This window comes from Mesoplodon densirostris, chromosome 20, assembly GCF_025265405.1.
Source record: "Mesoplodon densirostris isolate mMesDen1 chromosome 20, mMesDen1 primary haplotype, whole genome shotgun sequence".
NCBI lineage: Eukaryota > Metazoa > Chordata > Mammalia > Artiodactyla > Ziphiidae > Mesoplodon > Mesoplodon densirostris.
Window position 1 is genome coordinate 21,158,816 of NC_082680.1, and position 23,544 is coordinate 21,182,359.

General features: G+C 46.6%; 1 protein-coding gene across 1 annotated transcript in view; it reads right to left on the minus strand.

Annotated features, from left to right (window-relative positions):
- Window positions 1–273: 273 nt before the first annotated feature.
- PRAG1 (PEAK1 related, kinase-activating pseudokinase 1) overlaps window positions 274–23,544 on the minus strand; it is a 48,842-nt gene continuing 25,571 nt past the window's right edge. Inside the window, exons 4-6 of the mRNA XM_060085963.1 lie at window positions 20,591–20,748; window positions 8,718–9,457; window positions 274–1,788 (exon numbers count right to left, since the gene is read on the minus strand). Of these exons, the coding sequence (XP_059941946.1) occupies window positions 622–1,788; window positions 8,718–9,457; window positions 20,591–20,748 (2,065 nt within the window). The 3' untranslated portion in view covers window positions 274–621. The remainder of the gene's footprint in view (window positions 1,789–8,717; window positions 9,458–20,590; window positions 20,749–23,544) is intronic.

Consider the following 23,544-nt stretch of genomic DNA (forward strand, 5'->3'; position numbering starts at 1 on the left):
GTGTCTGAATTCTTCCTAAGAGACTTTGTTAGGTGGGGAGACAAGTAGGGAAGATTAACTGGTCTCTGCATGCCTGGGACCCTTGCAGCCTATTGCTCTATCTTACGAGAAGTGTAAGATAGAGGACAGTTCAGGTGGCCTTGAAGCCACTGCTTCAGGGGCTTAAAAACAATTTTACCCACCAAAGGTATTAACACACTTGTGCACTTGAGGATAAAAGAGCTTTCTTTACTCATGAGTCAACCGAAAATTTTAATTAAAAATGGAGGTGTTGTTTTTTTTTTTTTAAATAGCCACTTGACAAGAGGGTAAAGAGAGCCCATAATGGGGTAGTGAGACCAGAGTCCAGGCTTCACTCTGCTGGCCACACTGTCCTCAGGACCTTGCAATAAGCTAGAAATGTACACAATTGTAGGGGAAAACTTCAAGACTAGGGGAGGAGAGGAGGCCAGACCAGGGTGGGCAGTGACATCCTCAGTCTTTTGTATTTATATCTTACGTGTATATATATATATATTACATCCAAGTACAACAGTCATTTGTACCATTTCCCAGGAGACACAGATGTTTCCAAGGCAAGGCAGGGCAGGGCTGGGGGCAGCACGGGGGCCGGGGGCTGCCTCACAGAAGCTGCAGGAGCTTCAGCGACTGTAAGAGAGCTCCGGGCTCCGCCGACGCCAGATACTGGCAGCAGAGCCAGTCCTCCAGCTCCACCCCGCGCCGGCGGTCCACCGCCTTCTCGGCGAACTTCATCATCATCAGGGCCCGCTTCATGTCGATCCAGTTGCTGAGCGTGGCGCACAGCACCTCCTCCGAGGTGCCCGGCTGCTCCACCAGCTCCCGCCGGGGTCCCCACAGAAGGCACTGCAGCACGCGCTTGGCCTCGCCGATGCGGATGCGCTTGATGGGGTCCGCCTGCAGCAGCAGGTGCGCGAGCCGCTGCAGGCCCGGCGAGTAGAGGGACAGCGCGGGCAGTGGGGGCAGGTCCTCTTGCCGGTAGTCCTGCTCCCGCAGCTGGGCCCGCACTTCGAACGGGTTGGGCTGGTGGAGCAGCTCGTAAATGAGGATGCCCGTTTGGAACTCGTCGAACTTGCGGTACTGGGAGGCAGACACAATCTCTGGGGCCAGGCGGGCCTGGCTCTTTTTCTGCTGCAGGTTGGCGGTACCGCCCGGCTTCTGCTTGGCCTTCAGGAAGTTGCTGATGATGAGTCGGGGCAGGTGCTTCTCGCCGGGCCCTCCCTGACAGGCGGGGCCCGCCGGAGGGGTGGGGGTGACGCCGACTGGGAGGGCAGCAGAGGGGCAAGAGGAGGGGGTAGCGGCAGGGGCAGGGGGTACGGCGGTGGGAGGGCCCCAGGAGGTGGCGGAGGAGGGGTCCGGGGAGGCCTGTGGGGCACAGTGCACCAGCAGCAGGTTCTCCAGGCACAGGTCCCGGTGGATGATCCCGTGCTCCTTCAGGTGCTCCAGCCCATTGCAGAGCTGCAGAAGCAGGAAGCACACGCGCCGCTCGTAAACCTCGGGCTCAGACTGGTGGCTGGTGGCTGAGTCTTGCACAAAGTCCGAGGCGGTCTGGTGGGGTACCTCTCGGGTGATGACCACCACGCAGTCCTGCTCCTGGGCGGGGGGATGTGAAGGCAGGGCAGACAGGGGGTCCTTGGGCGCATCGGGAGAGGTGAGCATGCTGGAGGGCACCGAGGCGACAAAGTGGCCGCAGTCCTGCTGGATGTTGAAGTGCACGGGCACGGAAGGGCTGCAGTATGAGGCTGCTTTGGGCTCAGGGGTTTTGCAGATCTGCGGGGGAAAGGGGCAGTGAGGTCAAAGAGCCAGAGCCATCATTCGGTTCAGCAACTGGTGTTGGGACTTTAGATATCCACATGCAAAACGGTGAACTGAAACCCATAGCTCACACCGTACACACAGTTTAACTCAAAATGGATCCCAGAGACCTAGGTCAAAATGGAGAGACTTAGATGTGAGAGCCAAACCATACACACTTTTGAAGAAAACACAGGACAGAATCTTTGAGACCTTAGGTTGAGCAAGGATTTCTCAGATACCACACCAAAAGCATGGTCCATAAAAGAAAAAAAGGGACAAACTTGACCTTACCGAAACTCAAAACTTGTATGCTTCAAAAGATACTAAGAAAATGCAAAGACAAGTAATAGAGTGGGAGGAAATATTTGCAAAACACATATCCAGTAAAATGATTTCTATCCAGAATTTACCAAAAATTCCTGCAATGCAGTAATAAGATAAATTACCCAATCAAAAGGTGGGCAAAAGATATTAACAGGCATTTCACCAAAGAAATATATAATTGGCCATAAACACATGAAAAGATGTTCAACATCATGAATCATAAGGGAAATGCAAGTCAAAACCACAATGAGAGACCAGGTGAGGCCCACCAGAACGGCTATAATAAAATGATAATAGCAAGTGTCTATGAGGATGTGGAGAAATGGGAACTCTCATTTATAGCTGGTGGAATGTAAAATGGTACCACCACTTTGGAATACAGTTTGGCAATTTCTTAATAACTTAAACCTAAAATTATCATACAACCCAGCAAGAGTGAGTTCCCTTGGTAGGAAGACGTCCCCATGCCCACAGTGTAGGCTGGACAAATTCTCAGGAAGCCAGATAAGAGCTTACACAGGCAGTCAGCCTCACTCCCCAGCCCTCACACCTGAATTGGCAGCTACCTTATAATAGATGTGTTCGACCCCTGGGATGTTCCCTTCTTGGGGAATCTTGGGGGCAGATGCAGGCCCTAAACCTCTAGGACTTGGTCAAATTCTCTTAGGCTGCCCTAGTTTCTAGATCCAGGTACATATGCCATGCCTACCAGCTGGCACAACCTGTTGGGCTGATTTCAGTGGAGCCGCTAAGTGGAAGCCACGAGCTTTTCCTACAAGGGTGAGTCAGAGCAGCTGAAAGAAAACAGAAAGCTCTCCAGAGAATAGGGAACCCAGAGGGCCCAAAGGCACCCTCTGAACCAGAGGTGGGAATAAACAGACGGATGATCTCAAGCTCCTTTGGGGAATTCCCAGTGTCTTTCCCACCTCTTCTATATCTTCTTGTACTAACGACAGCGACTGCCACCTAAGGATCCTGAGCAACAGGAACCCTCATCTGGTGGCCACACAACTGAAGAGTCTTGAGCCAGACACAATGGCCCCGTCAGGTCTCAATATCCCTCTAATTACACTGAAAGGGACGGTATATGGTCTGTGGGTGCCCCTCTCAAAAGGAGATGATGCAACCCCAGCCGTACTTTGTAGAAAGGTAAGGATCAGTGAGTGCATAATCCTAAGAAGAAAGGCATTTCGCCTCCATCTATAAAATATCATCCTGCAAACAATCCCAAAATAACCCTTTGGGGTGCTGCATGGCTGCACTCAGATGAGTACAGCAGTGTTTATGGAGCACCACAATGCTTACAGGTGACATTTTTAGAAGTTCTGTTGCAAGTACCTTTTCAAAGAGATTTATTTATATTGCAGCTCTACAAAGCTCAGCATAAAACCTGGCATAAAAGAGCTCTGCTTCTGAGAAAACTTTTTAAAAGATAATTGGAGGGTTGGGGGGAGAGAACACATTAATTTATTGATCCCTCTATTAGAGAAGTAGAATAGAAATAAAAGGGAAGTACATTTTATCCCAGACAGTGCTTCCTATTACTAACAAAAGTGATTTCAGAATGCATGCCTAAAAGGCACTGCTGCACGCTCTTTCTTATCCGAGCACACCCAGCTATATTCAGTTTTTATTTTTGGCTGTGTTGGGTCCCCATTGCTGCACATGGGCTCTCTCTAGTTGAGGCAAGCAGGGGCTACTCCTCGTTGCGGTGTGCGGGCCTCTCATCGTTGTGGCCTCTCGTTGCAGAGCACAGGCTCCAGAGTGCAGGCTCAGTAGTTGTGGTGCACGGGCTTAGTTGCTCCGCAGCATGTGGGATCTTCCCGGGCCAGGGATCGAACCCGTGTCCCCTGCACTGGCAGGCGGATTCTTAACCACTGCGCCACTGGGGAAGCCCTGTATTCAGTTTTTAAATGGCAGTCTTCTGGAACACTATTACACTAAAGGAAATTTGGGAGGGGTCCTCAAAAAACAGTTTTACATATAAATATCAACCCCTGTGTATGGACCCATCTGCTGTGCCATCCATGGATACTGATGTCATCCCCTCCAGCGAGGGCTTCTCAACTACAACATATACATACCGAACTCTTGCACCATGCCTACAAAGCATTTTTTCACATAGTGTCTCGTTAAATCTCATTGAACAACTCAATGAGGTAGATGCTACTACAGAGGAGGAAACTGAGACTTCAAGAGGTTAAATTATTTGCCCTAGATTATACAGCTAAGAAGTGTTCTAAAGGTGAAAAGTATGGGCTTTGGAGAGAAAAGGACCTTAGTTTAAATATAAACTCTGCAAACATTGGCAACTTTCCCTTGATTCTTGTTATTTGTGGTCGTTATGTTCTATTAAGTAGCCACAAACACTGAATGCATGAATGCTGAACCACTGCTCCTGGGGAAATACAATGTGAAGTTCTTGCAAGCCTCTGGTCACAAGATGTTCACCAACTTATCAGTATGTAACCTTGTTGTATACTGTGTGTTTCTGTTTAAAGACGCCTTATTCATAGATACTGCGGATGCACTAACACTGACGGCCAACAGCAGTGTAACTCATGCCTGAACTAAGCTGATCTAACACCCTCTCAAAGGTGCATCACAGCCTTCCTGGCCTTAGGAACACGAGACAGGACTTCAGCGCTCAGCGTGGCCATTTTAAAGAGCGAAATCACCAACGAAAAGCACAAAAGTGTGACGATGAGGCACTAAATAGACACAAAAAGTACACCTGTGTACAGTATGAGAGCTGAAACAAGAAGGCGGAGGGTCCCCTTGTACCACCTCAGCTGAAGATTCGCAAGTCGGATGACCCGGATTTCCGCCCCCGCCCACTGTGTGCCAGTTCAGTAATGAACTCCAAATTCCTCCAAGCATTGATGTGGGGTTACAAGTAAGTTTCAGCATCGAATTCACAAACGCAGAATCCACGAATACAGAAGATCAATGGTATTTACCTCCAAGTGTGTTTCTCCTCTGTATCTCAGGGGCAGTGTCCCTCTTCACAGGGCCACTGGGAGCATTAAAGGACACAACACAGGTGTGGCTTTCAACACACTGCCCAGGCGAGCACCCACCGGGAGAGGTTGCTATGGTGACTGCCCTGGCGGGTCCGGCTGTAGCCGTGTGGTGGTGCTGGGCAATTCCAGAGCTGGCTGGCTGTACAAACCCAGAGGGTGCAGCTGCCGGGGCCTGGGCTGTGTTTCCAAGGATCCCCTTTCTCCAGGGTATCAAAGGCCTGGGCCCCGCAAACACTCTCCTCGGGAGCTCCAGGCACTTCGCACAGAGGTGCAAACGAAAGAGGAGAGTGAATGACAAGTGGCCTGGATGCATTTCAGAATCAGTGAGCTGGTCCCTCTGGCAAGACCTGCAGCTTCCTCACTGCCTCGGACAAAGGACAGAGCGTGTGTTATCCAGAGGGGCAGCCCTGGGCGGGGCCGCCAAGATCATTCTACAGTGTCAGATTAGAGGTGAGGGGAGAGGAGGGGGCGAAGGGAGGGGACGGCTTCTTTTCCACCCCATCTCCCCTCACCGCCCCCCCAAGTTCATTTTCAGGGAGTCTGTGCTTGAGTTCTGGCTCAAGACCTTCACAAAGGCCTTTGGTTCAGCTCAAATTTCAAACGTTTCACTGAGCCAAGTCTCACTTTAAACTTTGGTGCCACGGCCTGATTCGTGGTTGAAAATCGGGGCTAAGTCACGTCTGTTAAATAAAAAAGGCCCAGCCCGCTTAGCACAGGTCCCTAATTACCGGAGTTCTGGCTGACTGAGGCATGAAACAGCTTCGAAAGCACACACAACTAAGGCTTTTTTTCCCTCCTCACACTCGTGGAGCTGGGCTACACGAGCTGGCTTCACCTCCTCGTGGCTACAGGGTGCCAAGCCGACAAAACACAGGGACCAGCATCAGCCCGAGCAGGTGCGAGCCTGCAACTGAAGCTCCTGCTTCCCAGGCACGGATGAAATGAGCTCAGCCACAGCCAGGCGGAGCGGGAAGGAGCCCCGCTCCCCACTCCTGGGGATTCAGCTGATTCAGATGACTGTATTCCATCTAGGATCAGCACTAATGAAGTGGAACAGCAGTGTGGAAGGATGCTCCATGCCCCGCCCCCTCCCCTCCCCCCCAGGCCAGGCACATTTGCAAATAGATATTGTTGTTCCCCAGACTCTGAATACTGGAAGCTCTTCTCCAGATTTCCTTTTCACACATTACAGAGACAGTCCCTGAGCTGCCAAGGCTCCAGCAAAATCAAAGTGGAGACCCCGGGGACTCTCTTCCTTAAGAGGACCAAGGTCTATCACTGGCTTCCTTATGTTTTACATTTCGAATGCAATGAACGATGCTGCCTTTTAACATCCTCTGGAAATGCTGAATTTTCTGCACTGTTCTTCGGAGAACTGGCTAATTCTACATTGTTACAGGAGGTCCTAGAATCCAAGTTGCACATCACCATCATGGATATAAAAACCAAACCCCTTTGCCCGGAGGTTCTGATCCAGCGGCAGATCTTGCACCAGGTGGCCCCCTGGGCCGTATCACTTTCTACCCCACGGGCAAGAGGGATTAAGCCTGTCCCACCAGGCTCTTTCCTCCTCAAAATGGAGAAGTCAGCTGTCTCTTGACAGTGAAGGAGCCGCCCAGGTCCAGCCCAAGGAGATGGGGGAGAGTAACACATGCACTTGAACACAGGAAATGTTCAGGGTGGAAGCAGAGACCTTATTCACAGATCCCTTTCTCAGGTCCACTAGGTTGTCAGAAGCAAAGAACTTCCTAAAGGCACCTCCATCCCCTTGACTTTCAAGGAGCTCAAATTTCCATCCCTTTCATTGCATGGATACAGACCCCTGGCTCTGGGCCACCAGCGATGACCAGGCTGACCACGTCCAGCTCTCTGGAGGGTCTACTCACTCTTCCTTTACTGGATACCCTCCTAATAGGAAGGGAAACGCTGGGGTTGTTTCTTTTTCTTTTAATTGTGGTTGGGGGGGGGGTGACCAGGAAGGGTAGCTCAACAAGAGAGTAGCTGCTGAGTTCAGATATAAAGAGGCAATGAAGTTCAAAAATCTATCTAGTCTTTTGGGGCCTTGATTTCTGACAATGAACTGGATCCTCCTAATAGCTACCTTTCTGCCTAGTTTTTTTTGCAAGAAGGCAGCGAGTAATTATACAGAGCCCCTTGAACAAATAAATCAGGGGTTCCCAATCTATATTTTATGGTGGTGTCACCAATTTTTTAAAAGAAAAATCTCACAGTAAAATTCACTGCAATTTTCCTTGGCTAATAATCACAGTATTAAAAAAAATCTTACTGGTAAGAAGGAAGCTACCCCGCCAAGACCATTTCATGTTAGTTCACTGTTTGCATTTTTTCTAATTAGAAATAAAAGAACGTCTTGGGGCAGGTGGTGGCAGAAAAGAGTTCAGGGTTCCCTTCTCACTCCTCACAAAAGCCTGCATTTATAGAAGGACCACAGACCACCAGGTGCTCAAGGGACGCCAAAAGAAGATGAGAAAAGGGGCCACCAGAGGGGCCAGATGGATACAGACAGCTCCACCAGCTTACTCAGAGCTGTGCCCCAAAAGAGCAATGGGGCATGCTAGCAACAGCCCTGATCCAGGGCCAATGATTAAAGAGCTGTGTTACTTTGGACTAGTCCCTTAACTTCCCAGAACTTCTTAACTGACAGGGTGGTAGCATAGGCTTTGAGACAAGACAAAGAAGACTTCAAATCCATCTTAGCCACCTGCCAGCTGTGGGCAGATTACTTAATCATTTTGAGCCTCAGATTATTTCCCACCTGTAACACCTACCTACCCTGTGAGGATTTGAGGTCGTGTAGTTAACACACCCATCCAAGAGTCTAGTTGTATACTGCTCTATCAATAATATTACTGTTACTGTTCAAGATGATGCTTGGGTCTAACTCTCCTTCTGGCTCTATTTTAAGAACTATGTCTTAATTGCCTATCTCCCGTATTAGATTATAAGCTCCACGGGAACCATATGTTCACCTCTGTATACTCAGATCTTTACAAAATACCTGGCTCATAGTAGACATCCAATAGAAACCTGCTGAATAAATGAATGAACTCTCCATTACATTAAAAGGCAACTGTCTTAATCCAACTCGATCATGTAGGTTCGTTCCTGAATGCACAGAATGAACCTTCTATTCATTGTACAAATCACATCGCACCACGTCCTGGGCCAGGCAGAGAGTGAGATCACCGAGCGTTTTGTTTTTTTTTTTGCGGTATGCGGGCCTCTCACTGCCGTGGCCTCTCCCGTTGCGGAGCACAGGCTCCGGACGCGCAGGCCCAGCGGCCACGGCCCACGGGCCCAGCCGCTACACGGCATGCGGGATCCTCCCAGACCGGGGCACGAACCCGCGTCTCCTGCATTGGCAGGCGGACTCTCAACCACTGCGCCACCAGGGAAGCCCACCAAGCATTTTTTGGAAACTACCCTCCTCCGGGAGCCGGCTGAGGGGAAATGACTTCCCCAGCCATAGCGCTGCCCCCCTCAGCCAGGACCGGCTGGCGGCACTGTGGAATGGGAGGAGGGGTTGGTACCTACTTTCACAGCGTAGGTGCTGCCGGGGTCCTCGGAGCAGGTGGCACAGTAATAAATGGCATCCCCCGAGTCGCAGCAGGGCTTGTTACAGGCCAGCTTGAACAGGGACCAGTTATTCTCGCTGAAGCGCAGCCCCTTTTTCTGGCCGCCCATGAAGAGGTCCTCACACCTGGCCACGAGGCGGACCAAGGACTGGGCGTAGAGCCCTCCCAGCTTGGTGTAGGTGCCCTCCTTGCTGCTGATGCTGCTCAGGAGGCTGTGGAGCTGCAGCTGGGCGCTGCCCGCCGAGGCCTGGCTGGACACGCTCAGCTGGGAGGCCGCAGCCGAGGAGACCCCTTTGCCCTGCAGGCTCTGGCTGCCTGCCAGCCCTGGCGCTGGGCTCCAGGGGCCATTGTCTTTGAACGTTTTCTCCAGAGGCTCGGAAGCAGAGAAGATGTGCTGGTGGCGGCTGCCGGGGCCTGAGGAGTAGCTGAAGTGGGGCTCGTCATGGACACAGACGTTGGTTTCCGAGTGGCTGAGGTTCAGCTTGGGACCTGCTGTTCTTGGCTTGGGGGAGCCTTGGGTCCAGAAGAAGCCATCCGGGGAAGAGGCCGCCCGGCTCACTAGCTTCTTCTGGGGGAGAGGCGGGGGCTGCACGGGGCCACTGGGAGACACATCCTCAGTGGAGCCCGAAGGGAAGGGGACAGGGCTGAAGAGCTCCTTCCCACTGCTGGTGGGCGAGTGAGTCAGCTCAGATGATGGACCTGAAAAAGAGAAACAGAAACCATCAGACCGGGGGCCCAGGCCACTCAGTTCCAGGGTCCTGTGGGCCTTTTTTTTTTCTTTCCATCAAAGCAATCTATTTTATTTTGTTTTTATCTATTTCTTGAAGAGACAACATATGCCCAATGAACACAACTCAAAATGCAAAAAAAGGTGTATAATGCCAGTGAAGTCTTCCTCCTATCCTGTTCCTTAGCGCCCAGTCCCTCTCTTCAGAGGAAATATGGCTGGCAATTTCCCATGCATCCTTCTGGAGATCTGCCAAACAACCCAAACACACACACATACACACACACACACACTTACACAAAGGAGAGCAAACGGTGCCCACTGATTGCAGTATTCCTTTTCTTCACTTGCCACTATGGCTTGGAGACATTCCACATCAGATGATGTTCAGGTCTACCTAATTCTTTTTAAAAGCTATCCCATACTGTATCATCACATGCAAGTACCATAATTTATTTAACTGGTCCCCCGTGCATGGACACTCAGGTTCCTTCTAATAGTTTGCAAACAATGTTACAACAGCACCAACAAACTTGAACATGTGTGGCTTGGCTCGATTTTTTCAAAAAGTCAGTTTATAGAGGGTACAATTTAGCTACAGTATAATTCCTTTTTAGTGTGTAATTCTCTGAGTTTTGACAAATGCCCTGATGGCCTGGGGGACAGTGCAGGCCCACAGACATTTCAGAAGGCAGAGAATGTGATTTCATAAGAAGAAACAGATCTCAAGGGAAAGTGAGTGGTTCCCAGGCCCCACAGTTCCCAGAGGTGCACGTGGATATTGATGTGATTTGGGGAAAGTTGCATCACTGCCTCAGGCCTCCGCAGAGCATGGGGACCTTCAGAAATGTCACAGACGGTGAGACGAGAGCGAAGATTAGACTTACTCTTTATATCAATGTATGAAATGGAGAGTTCACAATGAAACAAGAGTTCAGGTAAAAAATATATAAGAAAAGGTACTGACATCAGAGACAAGAAAGGGCCAATTGAAAATAATACTCATTTCTTTCATTCTAAGAACGGACTCAAAGATGTACCCAATATTTTAATAACAGCTTTTAAGGGGATTAAAAAAAACATTAACTGTATCCATACATTATAAAATACATCCTATTATCCTGAAGGTTAAACTGTGAAAGAAACATGGGTCTCAGATTCAAGGAAATACGCAGTTATGATGTGTGTCCCTCATTTAGTTGACTGTGCGTGTAGCCTAAGGGCGGGGCACATAGTGCCTCTCTGGACCCCCTCCCACCTTAGCAGGACGACCAAGATGCAAGACACACAACAAATACAGAGGCCGGAGGCAAGTGGAGAAAGGCCCCAAAGGAAGCAAACTGTCTGTTAGCTTTGTGTCACTTCACTCAGAGGCACATGGCCTTTGCAGGGCTGCTTCTGAACAGGTAACAACTGTCTCTGCTTGAGTCCCTCTGTTTTCTCCAGCCAAAGGGGGACAGAATGGGCTGGCACCAAGCTTCTCCCATCAGCACGGGGGCCTCCTCACTTGGGGGTGCTCCACAGGACGGAGGGAGCCAGGTGGATGACCATGTCCTCAGGTGCCGATGTCCGTGCCTCAGCCCCATTGACCAGCATCAAAAGTGACAGCAGGGGCCTCCTGCACGGTACAAGCTCCAGCGCAAAGCCCCCAGGAGGACAGAGTTGGTAAAGGCAGCTAGTTGAACACAGGAGCTGGGAACCAGGTTTGTGCAAAGAGATGCATTATCAACACGCAGAAGATAAGGGTTGGGGAGGGGGCAGGCAGAGGTGATCAGAATCCCGGTCAACGCTTTACTCAGCGCCTCCAGTCTCCCTGTCCAGACAGGGACAGCCTGCCTATGGTCAGGACTCCTGGGTCCCCCGTCCAACCGGCCGGGGAGGTTTTTGACAAATCAGTTTCAATAGCTAGTCCCCTCCTTAAGCCTTATGCTTATTCCCACCCCCTTATTTGGTTTGTCTTCCTGGGCTTCCCCCTACAGCCCTCCTTGACGCTTTCAACACATCCCTTTCTGCCTCTCGTCTCATCTGAGGGTGCACAGCGGGATGAACCCTGATGTAAGCTGTCAATCTTACTCGGCTGAATTTCCTCATTTAAAAACTGATTGGGAGGCTTCCCTGGTGGCGCAGTGCTTGAGGGTCTGCCTGCCGATGCAGGGGACACGGGTTCGTGCCCCGATCTGGGAGGATCCCACATGCCACAGAGCGGCTGGGCCCGTGAGCCATGGCCACTGAGCCTGCGCGTCTGGAGCCTGTGCTCCGCAACGGGAGAGGCCACAGCGGTGAGGCCCGCATACCACAAAAACAAACAAACAAAAAAACTGACCAGATTGCATCCCTGCGAAGGCTCCTTCCAGCACTAATAGTCTATAATTTCAGCCATTCTCTCCATTTTCAACAACTCCTCATGTGCATTTTGTCTCAAAGCTGCCCCTGAAATAAAATACCTCTAGGCAGATGGTTATCTTGCTTCCACTGTTCCTCTATCTCTAGTTCCCACAAGCTGCCGCTGGAAAACTTTTCAATCTTTAAGGATAGCAGGAATCTTAAAAAAAAAAAAAAAAAAATCGGTAACACTTCTCATTCCCTAGATTACCAAAGAAAACCAAGAGGTTGTGGTTTAGCACAGAAAATAACGCGTGTGTTCAGGCAGTTGGAAGGAAGTGATTTTCTCCTTTGCCCTGTGTGTGTTCTCTTGCTTTCTTGTGGGAACTGTGAGTGTGTGGCTTTGATCAGATCTATATCCCAAAACCACTTAGCTAAGTCGGGGCAGGAGTACTGGGTATTAGGAGGCGCGGCTTCAGGGATTAGCATGTGGACTGGTTCATTTTTCTTTATTTCTTAGATGTTAGGTGTTTCTCACCCAACAATCACCAGCTAAAGCACACAGTAATCAGAGGATGGCACTGGGTAGGAAGGCTCCTAGCCACGCACTTCACCAGAGGCTGTAAAGGACTGCATTACACAGACCTCATCTGGTGAAGTGAGGCTCATCTGAAATGTGCACTTCCTCTGTATATCTGGGCATTACATATACATATTGTGATTTTTGCATTAAAAAAAAATCTCCTACTTGGGTAACAGGTACACCATCTTCTGACCATTCTCCAGATGTGGACCCGCACCAGGCAAAAAGACCATAATTCACTCGGATCGCCCCCAGGCACCCCAGGACCATATAACATCTCAGCTGTTAATATTCTTGGCTGTTCATATTTGGAGGGGGATGTCTACGTGTAGCCCTTCTCGATGAAACCGATTTCTCCAGCATGAGACAAGCAGTTAGCTGTCTTCTGTGGGACCAGAGAGCACCCCAGAAGACCCGCTCTGGGCCTGTCGTTTTCCTGGCTCTTGCATGGGGCACCTCCTCACAAACACAGCTGTGGGCCCCCCAGAGGCTAGATTCTTACTGTTTGCAGCAGCTGCCACCCTCTGCATTCAGAAGGGCCAGAAAAGGGAACAAATATGCCTTGACACCTGAAACAGTCTCAAAATTCACAGGCAAACCACGGGTTCAGAAAAACGTGCCTAAAAAAATCGTTAAAAACTTTGGCCAACAGCCCACGTTCTCAGGACTCAGATCCAAGGGTGCATGAGACGAAGTCAAATATATCCCGGTTCTATGCCGGTGTTAGATCTCCCTGTTTCCAAATTCTGGCTTACAATTAAGGGTGTAAAAAGGATATGAATGGAAAATACTTTGCTGGGAAGTTTGCCTACATCATAGTTACATCATTGGTGGGGTTTTTTTTTTTTTAATGACTTTGAGTCCTAATTGGGCCAGAGAGCTACAAATCCCATTTCCTAAGTTTTCCTTCCAATTTCCAATTCTGCATATCAAGCCTGCAGCCGGCTATAGAGAAGAACACCTCTGCATCTCCTTAGCGCCTGTGTTTCAGAGAAGAGAAAGTGTTTCTAGGAAAAAACTACACATCACGTATGGTGCACTGGGTGGGACCTTATAATGATGGAGAGGAAAGTGTACTAGTTTGGTGCCATTATATTTATAAAGCAGAGAAGAGAAATCAGGATTTCAATGGTGGGGAAAAAAAGGCTTAACTCCTATGCAGAAATGCAGGCCAAAAGTTCAAACCCAGCACTGTGAGGTTTTCTGATTATAGAGTCCTCTCTTCTGGCTGGGTTGTAATAGGTACATTCACTGTTCTCTACAGCCAAAATGAGAGCTGGGCTTCAGGAGGAAGCGGTCAGTCCAGTTTTGAACCGTATAAATGAGCCTGTGTGGCTTGCTTGGCGCCTGGCTCCGCCTCCTGACGGCAGCTGGGCCAGAACAAATGTGGGGACAGAGGGCAGGGTCCCAGCTAAGAGTCCCCCAGCTCCAAACTTCAGCTTCGGTGTCTGACAATTCTCCAACTTAAAGTAAAGGAAAGCAAATTGAATTTTCTTTTGTTCGAAACACCGAGTGTTCTGTGGATCGTTTTTAAAAATGAGGATAAGAGATTTGGCTGGAAACGGCTGTATAGATTAATCCATTCATTCACTCAGTATTTCTTCAGCACCTACAAAATGCAAGGCAGAGGGAACAAAGCAGATGGAGAAAATCTCACCCACACCCTGTGGCCTGTTTCAACCTCTTCACGTTCAAGGTGAGAAAACTAAAGCTATCTTTATAGGCCAGGGTCACACAGGAAGAGGCAGTCTTACAGGTTTTGGCCAAAACCCCTCTTCCCACGCCCAGAAGACGTGAAGAGTGGCGGCAGAGGGGATGTTCTAGCCTCACAGAGAGTATTTTTTTCCTCCAAAGGAAAATTTGGTCAGAATAAACTCTAATTTTTTTTTTTAAAGGGAGGCACATAGCATTCCTTCAAGAGGAACCTTTGCTTTTTCAAGAAGGTAAACGTGGTCTGAAAATGGAAGCATAGTATTAGCATTTTACAATTGGATGGAAAATGTGGCATTTGTGAGAAGTCTCTCCAGACCACTTCATCATCCCAAGAAACAGTGATCCAGATGGGTAGGCAATTGACATGCAAAAAAGGAGAAGCACCGTTTCAGTTTGGAAAACAGGCTCATGGAAAATATTGCATGTCTACAGCCCATGTGTGGCTCCAGAATCATGATCTTTCCCCTGTTATAACAAAATCATTATGGGTTTTCTTCCAAATTAACAGTAAAATTAAAAGTTAGTTCAAGGCACTTTCACACGCTGTTGACAGAAACATAAACTGACATTTTTAGAGGTTAATTTGGTAACATCTGTTTAAAAATGCATATACATTTTGACATATCGATTCTACTTCTAGTACTTTATCTTACAGATATGCTCACCAAATTATCTTGGTGTATGTCACAGGATCTTCCTGCAGACTTGTAATGAAAGTAACCTAAACATGCATTGACAAGAGAAGGGTTTAACCAATTTATACAATGAAACAAATATATAGTATGAAAAAAATGAGGTAGACCTAGAGGTTCTGATTTGAAGGACTTCAAGATACATTAAGTACAAAAATGTGTAGAACTGAAGTTTATGATATTTAAAATATGGATAAGAATTTCTGGGATGATATAGAAAAAAATGTTCCAAATTGGGGGGGAGCTGGGAGTCTGAAGACTCGGACTTTTAACTTTATATCTTTCTCCATTGTTTGGATTTTTATCATAGACATGTATTGACTTTATTGAAGTAATAATATATTTAAAAAAAATTTAGTTTAAAGGGAATAGCTCAAACTAAAATGAAGCTTCACTTGAGTGATATCGTGAGGGCTCAGGCCACAGACAATCTTAAAAATGCGTAGTTTTTCCTTTAGGATAACTTCTCCATCCTTCAGTAGCACATCTCCCAGAATAGAACCGGTGACTCAGTCTCCCTCCATGGGGGATGGGAGGGTATACTGTGTTAGAGCAAAACATCAGTGTAATATATTAGACTGAACTCATCAATTTAGGATCAAGCGCTCTACAAGCCGGCTTAATTGTCAGAAAGCACACTATTTTTGGCTAGAGAGTTTTAGATGCCTTTTTCAGGACCACCTTTCTTTTTTCTTTTCTTTTCTTTTCTTTTTTTTGGGGGGGCTGCGACGTGCGGCTTGTGGGATCTCAGTCCCCTGACCAGGGATTGAACCTGGGCCACGGCAATGAAAGCCTGGAATCCTAACCACTAGGCCACCAGGGAACTCCCAGGACCACCTTTTTAAAAATACTATTTCTTCTTCTTTTTTTTTTTTTTTTAACATCTTTACTGGAGTATAATTGCTTTACAATGGTGTGTTAGTTTCTGCTTTATAACAAAGTGAATCAGCTATACATATACCTATATCCCCATATCTCCTCACTCTTGTGTTCTCCCTCCCACCCTCCCTATCCCACCCCTCTAGGCGGTCACAAAGCAAGGAGCTGATCTCCCTGTGTTATGCGGCTGCTTCCCATTAGCTATCTATTTTACATTTGGTAGTGTATATATGTCCATGCCACTCTCTCACTTCGTCCCAGCTTATCCTCCCCCCTCCCCATGTCCTCAAGTCCATTCACTATGTCTGCATTCCTGTCCTGCCCTTAGGTTCTTCAGATTCTTTTTTAGATTCCATATATATATGTGTTAGCATATGTTAGCATATGGTATTTGTTTTTCTCTTTCTTACTTTCCTCTGTATGACAGACTCTAGGTCCATCCACCTCACTACAAATAACTCAATTTTGTTTCTTTTCATGGCTGAGTAATATTCCATTGTATATATGTGCCACATCTTCTTTATCCAGTCATCTGTCGATGGACACTTAGGTTGCTTCCATGTCCTGGCTATTGTAAATAGAGCTGCAGTGAACATTGTGGTACATGACTCTTTTAGAAATACTATTTCTTCTTAGAGTCTCAGGTAACAGCCTGAGTGGGTGAGCAAGGGCTCAGTGAGGGTCAGGCTGTCACTCATTCTGATGGACGTCTTTGTGGACTTACTATCTCCCCTTGACAGGTGCTCCCACCCTTCCCTGGCCCCTTCCTGGCTGACTTTTCCCCATAGCACTTACTGCTATCTGACACACTGGCTACTTTAGTCCCTTATCTTCCTCATCGCCCATCTCTCCCCACTAGAATGTGAGCTCCACGAAAGGAAGGGACAAGGCATTTTTTTTGTCACTGCTCTATCTTCAGCACCTAAAACTGTATCCAGCCCATAGTTCGTATTCAACAAATATCTATCAAACCAATGATTGAATTAATGTCTATATTTCAAAAATCTTCTTGGCATTATTGTTGAGAAACACAAGCTGACTACTCTCAAGATATTTAATTAACTTTCTGTGTTTCTGGTTTGCCAGTTACAAAAAAACCAGAACACAAACACTGCCTTGGTGCATAGCTTCATGGGAGTTTATAAGTATATTCACTACTGTATAGTTATTTAGACCTCTCATCTATCACTTCTGCCCATATTTTCAGTTCAACACAGCACTCATCTCCTTTGGGAAGAGGGGAACCTGGCATCTATGATGTTTGTTTAACTGTGGAACTGAGTTGTAATGTTATCCTAAATCAAAAGGGAAAATGATCTTAATGCAATTATGAGGTCTGCATATTTAAAAGTAACCATTTAAAAGCACAAGAGTCTTCTGGTGACCATTTCTGCTGATCATTCCCCCCACGCCCACCCATCCATCCACTACAGAGGACCTTCCCCTTGGCAGCGTTCATGGATCTGTCGTAATACATGCAGTTTGTCCCTCCCCAACCAAGCATAAACCCGACAACTGCTTAGATGGATTTTTCCTTTCACTGAGTTGACCCACTGTTCAATGGAACTGCCCACATGGACAAATGGGATAACAGATGTGCCTGGAGGAGTATGGAATGCGATACAAGCACAAAGAGCTGACATTAACATTGATATAAAATATTTTGTCAACGTAAAGTTTAGACACACTCGTTTTTAAAATGCAACCAAGTTATAGCTTTCGATTACATTTATTTTACTTATAAAATTTAAAACTATATTTTGGGGGACCACAAAACCTGAATGGTAGAAAACTAATTTTCACCATTAACCCTGATGAGCTTCCAAGAAGTTTACACAAACTACTACTATGCTATGCCCTGGAATGACTTGTCCTCAACTCACCCAGGCCCACCCATACCACAGACGCACACAGTCCACGAAATGCATTGTTTTCATTACTGAAGTCTTACTGACAAAAATCAATGTATAGTTGAATGGTCTCTTTTGACTTAATATATAATATTAAAGAGGTGGACGCTACATTCTTGAACTAACTCTACCTCTCCTATTTGGATTCCCTCTCTCAGCTTTGGCGTTAGATGCCAAGTAGTAACAAAAGGCACGATGGGTCAGTATTTCAGCTATGAGGTAAAAGTGAGTAAGGATTCACAGGATGGAAAGCTAATTGTTCAGTAATAGATTAAAGCCAGCTGTCTTGGCTAATGATGAGCGGCAGAATGAAGGGTTTCTTACATTTCATGACCTGCGGTTCTGGATATTCTCCAGCTTAATGTTTAAGAGACACAGAAAAGGAAAAAAAGAGAGCGAGAGAATGCCTGTGGTCTCTTGCCAGTTTCAAAGCATGGTTCTGGGTACAGAGCCATAAGTAGGAGCAGCAGATAGAAATTGGTTTGCTCTCAGGAGCCAGAGTCTGGTAAGAAGGTATAAACCGGGCTTCCCTGGTGGCGCAGTGGTTGAGAGTCCGCCTGCCGATGCAGGGGACACAGGTTCGTGCCCCGGTCCGGGAAGATGCCACATGCCGCGGAGCGGCTGGGCCCGTGAGCCATGGCCGCTGAGCCTGTGCTTTCGGAGCCTGTGCTCCGCAACGGGAGAGGCCACAGCAGTGAGAGGCCCGTGTACCGCAAAAAAAAAAAAGAAGGCATATACCTTTTTGTTGATCTAGGAATCTAAATTTCGAGGTGCATTTCCACTGAATAACTCGTTCGTGATAAAGGACTAACCATGAAAATATATTCTTTTTTAAAAACTGAAGTACAGTTGATTTACAATGTTATCTCAGTGTCAGGTGTACAAGAAAATATATTCATTTTAATTTGAAAATGAGAGTTAGGTGTCACCATTGTACTCATAAACCCTCATGTGGCTCCCTATTTCCAAACTCCACAAACTGGTTTTGAGAGCTTTGTACAATCCAGCCCCCAGCCTCCCACCACCTCACGTCCCACTGCCCCTCATTTGCTTCCACTGAAGTGCGTCGGGCTGGTCTGACCCTTTCCCCATGTGCACCGCTAACCTGTGCCTTCTCTCCTCTTGAATTGCTTCCTTAACCTGCAAAGACCCCTCCTCCTCCCTCTATCTTCTCAATTTTAACCACTCTGGAGACAAGAGCTGAAGTCCCATGTCCTTAAAAAGCCTTCTCTGGGATTTGCTTGGCAGTGGAGTGGTTAAGACTCCATGCTTCCACTGCAGGGGGTGCAGGTTCAATCCCTGGTCAGGGAACTAAGATCCCGCATGCCTCAGGCGAGGCCCAAAGGAAAAAAAAAAAAAAAAGCATTCCCTGAACCCTACATCAGCACTCATTGATTTCTCTCTCTCTGGAAGCTTTCATAAGCACTCCTGTTCTGAGCAGCCCAATTTCCTAGCTTAACCCATCCACCCACGTCATGTATTTTAATCTTACCTTCCTGGCTAGACCGTAAGAGCCCTGAGAGCAAACATCATGATCTGCTGGTTCTGAGAAGCCAAGTGCTGGGGCAATTAAGTCCAGTTCTCACCAACACCAGCTGGCAAGTGGAGGATGAAAGACCCCTCCCTCAGAATTGCTCACAATCCCAAGAGAGCAGGTCAGGGCTGCAGCACAGGGACTAATGGTTCACATGCCCAGCCCAGCCTTCGATGGAATAAGGTGCCTTGTAGAATTTCTGCACAATGGAATGGGAAAAGGAAAAAGAGAGAAACCCAGGAAAATCTGCAGAGAAAGAAAATCCTCTTTTGCCACGTCCCACCCAAATCAAGGCTAAGATATTTCCTGTTTTGAAGTCAGAGCTGTCAGAAGTTTCCCATCAGAACACACTACAGGCTGACGTACAACATATGCTTTTGTCTTAGCAGCGCTAATCTTTTAGATAGAAAAATGTTGGTGACAGTAAATTCACAATGGAACCCTCTACTCCAAAAATGCCTACTGCGAAGAAATACTTCCTTAGGACTGAGAAAGAGAGTCATGCTAGCACATGTCCAAACCTAACATGCTAGGGCAAGTCAATGAGAAATGCAGGAGGGGACACACACACACACACACACACATACACACACACACACACACGCACGTTAAAGGGTGAAGGTTTTAATACTACCCATCACAACCACAGGAAAGCAAGAGTTCTTTTTCTTAGGAATACAGACGTCCTTCATTATCTGCGGGGAATTGGTTCCAGGAATCACTTCAGCTACCAAAATCCGTGGATGCTCACGTCCCTTATATAAAATGGCGGAGTACTGTCGGCCCTCTGTAACCGCACGGTCTGCATCCGCGGATTTAACCAACAGTGGTTGGAAGTTCTTTGAATCCGTGAATTCAGAGCCCGAGAATACCAAGGGCCAACTGTATACCCAGTCAGGACTTAGCCACATATTATGCCTTAGAGCTTAATCCAGAAAGTGGGATGGATGGTGGTCTAATGAAGCCTGCATGCTTTAATTCAACACACACTTATGTAAACACCTGCTATGTGTCCAAGTAAGTGTGTGCATATATATGTGTGTGTATGTGTGTGTGCCCATGAAAGAATGAGAAAGACAGAGGGTGGAGGCGGGGGAATTTGTGGCTGGCATGCACCCAATCCTCTGTAAACTAATCCTGAGGACAGAAATGGAACGCAGACCTATACACAGATGTCTCATTACCCAAGGAATCGGGAGTCTTTCGATATGCTTCCGACTTCAGCCTCCTCCCACCTTGCTGCCATGCGGATGCGCTGTGTGTAACTGGAGAGGGAGCTATGGGATGAGGCACCTTGTCACAAATTCAATAGGGAATAAATGTCAACTGCTCCTTGGTAGAGTCTACTTCACAGGGAAAGTGGGACCAAGACAGTAGGTCTAGCTCGGCCCTTCCGAATCTAGGCAGTTAACCCAGGCTGGCCTTCCAGACTCAGGGAATCTAAGCCTCTCCATCAAGGTCAAGTCTGTTACCTCCGTCGCTGCAGGTCCTGGAGTCGGAGGCCAGGCTGTCCGTGGAGCCCGTGGTGAAGCTGACGTGGACGCCCCTGAAGGATGGGCTGAGGCTCTCAGCAGAGCCCTGGCTCACCTTCTCCAAATCAGAGCTGCTCTTGTTCATTTTTAAAAGGTGCCTGGAAAATGTAGAAACAAATGATAAAAGTAATTAATTTGGTTTCTATTAAAAAACCAGCTGGTGGATTATGAACCTACTATGCTCCTGAAGCCTGATCAGTGCCAGTAAGTTTTAAAAAAATGATTTGGTGAAGAGAGAACAGGGACTCTTCTGAAACCTTACGCACATGAATGGCAGGAGATTTCTCAAGCATGGTTAAGGAGAAGTGAATCTATTAAATTTAGAAAGGCACCAAAATCATGATTTGGGAGGAACTGCCTTCATATTCTGGCCCCATCTGCCAAAACATTTATGTCATCTACTATATCCTATGTAACATCTCTACAAAGAAAAATTATCATACAAGCCAATGTACAGAGATATACAGAGATTAGGTAGGTTTTGCAAGATCACAGGACAGGGGAATTGCAAATTCAGACCAAAAACAAGAGATTTCTTTTGTGCCTGGTACTCTCTTGACATAGCTTCAAAGGGTCTAGCTTATTCCCTGGACTTACGGTCAATTTTAACCAGACATCTAGTGCAATGTTTAGATGGAACCATGTTAACATAACCCTTATTCCAGAACTATGGAATGAATCTGCCCTTAGGCTTTCTGTGAAATCTTTGGTTGCATCTCTAAGACAGCATGACCGATACATCAGGCACAGGAATACCAAGTTCAAGAAAAAAGAACTCGCCTTGGAGAAAACAGTTCCATTACTAAGTAGAAGGTTTAGCTTATTGATTTCTCTGTCCCTCTTTCCAAGGACTACATGAATATTCACTCTGACCTGACATTTTCCCCACGCAGTGGGACAGGCCACAATCAATCCAGCCCTTTCCCTGTTGGTGGTAACCCAGATTTGTCTGAACTGATATTTCCTGATTACATGCCTGCTCCCACTACGGCAGATCTATATCTCAATATCTGCTGTAGGAAACACACAATACAGTATTGATTCGGCATCAGAACGGCCTCATTTAATGCCTATGACCTTACAGCCAAGAACGTATCGATTATTCTTTGTGTTCAGTATTGCGCAGCCCTGTACTGGTCCTCACAGGCACTGGAATCCCTTGTTCATTAACGGAAAAGTTTAGAGAAAGTTCACTCCCATGAAACATGCTCGCTAGAAACATGTCTGTCTCCCCACCTCCCACCCTTAGAACCAGATTAAAAAACGCTTTAAAGCTGTTATACCTAAGTGTGATAGTGATGGCAATCTTACAACTGATAGTATTCTTTATATGTCAATGTCACTGTAGGGACCCTAGGGATATCAAATCTTTTGGAAGTGCTATGGCAGTATATTATCTTTATTTTACTCTCTGGCAAAATATAATCATAGCAAGTTTCATAAATTTTTTTTTTTTTTTTTTTTTTTTTTTTTGCGGTACGCGGGCCTCTCACTGTTGTGGCCTCTCCCGTTGCGGAGCACAGGCTCCGGACGCGCAGCCTCCGTGGCATGTGGGATCTTCCCGGACCAGGGCACGAACCCGCGTCCCCTGCATCGGCAGGCGGACTCTCAACCACTGTGCCACCAGGGAAGCCCCATAAAATATTTTTACCTCATCAAATCCATCAATAATGGCTTTTGCAGATGAAGCCAAGATATGAAGTTGTGAATAACGACAAGTCCTCAGTCTAGGAAAAAAGCCAGATCTATGGCAATCCAACTACGCTGCCCTCTTCAAAGTGGCCCCTGGGGTCTCTTGGTTTTCAGGCTCAGAAAGCTGCCAAGGGAGAAATTCCAGCACCATAGCTGCTGAGCTGGTGCAGAAAAACACTAGACGAAATGTATAGAAATAGGTGAAACTAAGAAATGCATAAATGTGTGTATGTATGAGTATACACAGATACACATATGCACGCACACATACAATTATTTAGTATAACAGTGAAGCATTAAAAGAAAGAAAAATGCGCAGGTGCCAGATGCAAAGGGAACAAGGATTTTCAAATGACTAGTAGTGAATGAATGGCCAGGTCAATTTCATGAGTCAAGGCAGTTTACCAACTAGCAGTTTATTTTAATAAGAACAGACCAGAAAAAAATATGAAAATATAGAGTGAGGATTCGTGAAACTTTGTTTTGTGGAATTTTTGTTTCATGTGTGTATGTGTGTTGGATCACAATATTAAATATATTTCTTTAAAATATATTTTAAAAACCTGGTTCAAAAAAGGTTAAATAGGGATAGACAGACTTTTCCTTAAAGGCCAGATGGTAAATATTTTAGGCTCACAGATCATATAGTCTCTGTTGCAAGTATCAACCCTGCTGTTGTAGCAGGAAAGCAGCCATTATATGTAAACAAATGGGTATGTTTTCTAGTAATACTTTATTCACAGACATAGATGGCTGGCCTGTGGGTGGTGGATTACTGACTCCTGATCTATTGATAGAGCAGCCTTATTCAACAGAAGTATAATGCAAGTCACATATCTATCCATGTATATATATATAAAATTTAAAAAATTTTAGTAGCCAAATTATAGATGAAATTAATTTTAATAATGTATTTTATTTCACAAAATGCATAAAAATATTGTCATTTCAACATGCAATGAATATAACATTATTAATGAGATATTTTATATATTTTTTTCATTCTAAGTCTTCAAAATCTGGTATGTATTTTATATTTACAGCACATTGCAATTTAGGCTCACCACATTTTAACTAGTGGCTACTGCACTGTACAGTGCAGATCTAGAGAAACTCATGCATGGACAAGACTGTTCACAGTGTTACTCACAGCAAAACCAAATCATAAACAGTCCAATGTCCATCAATAAAGGAATGGATAC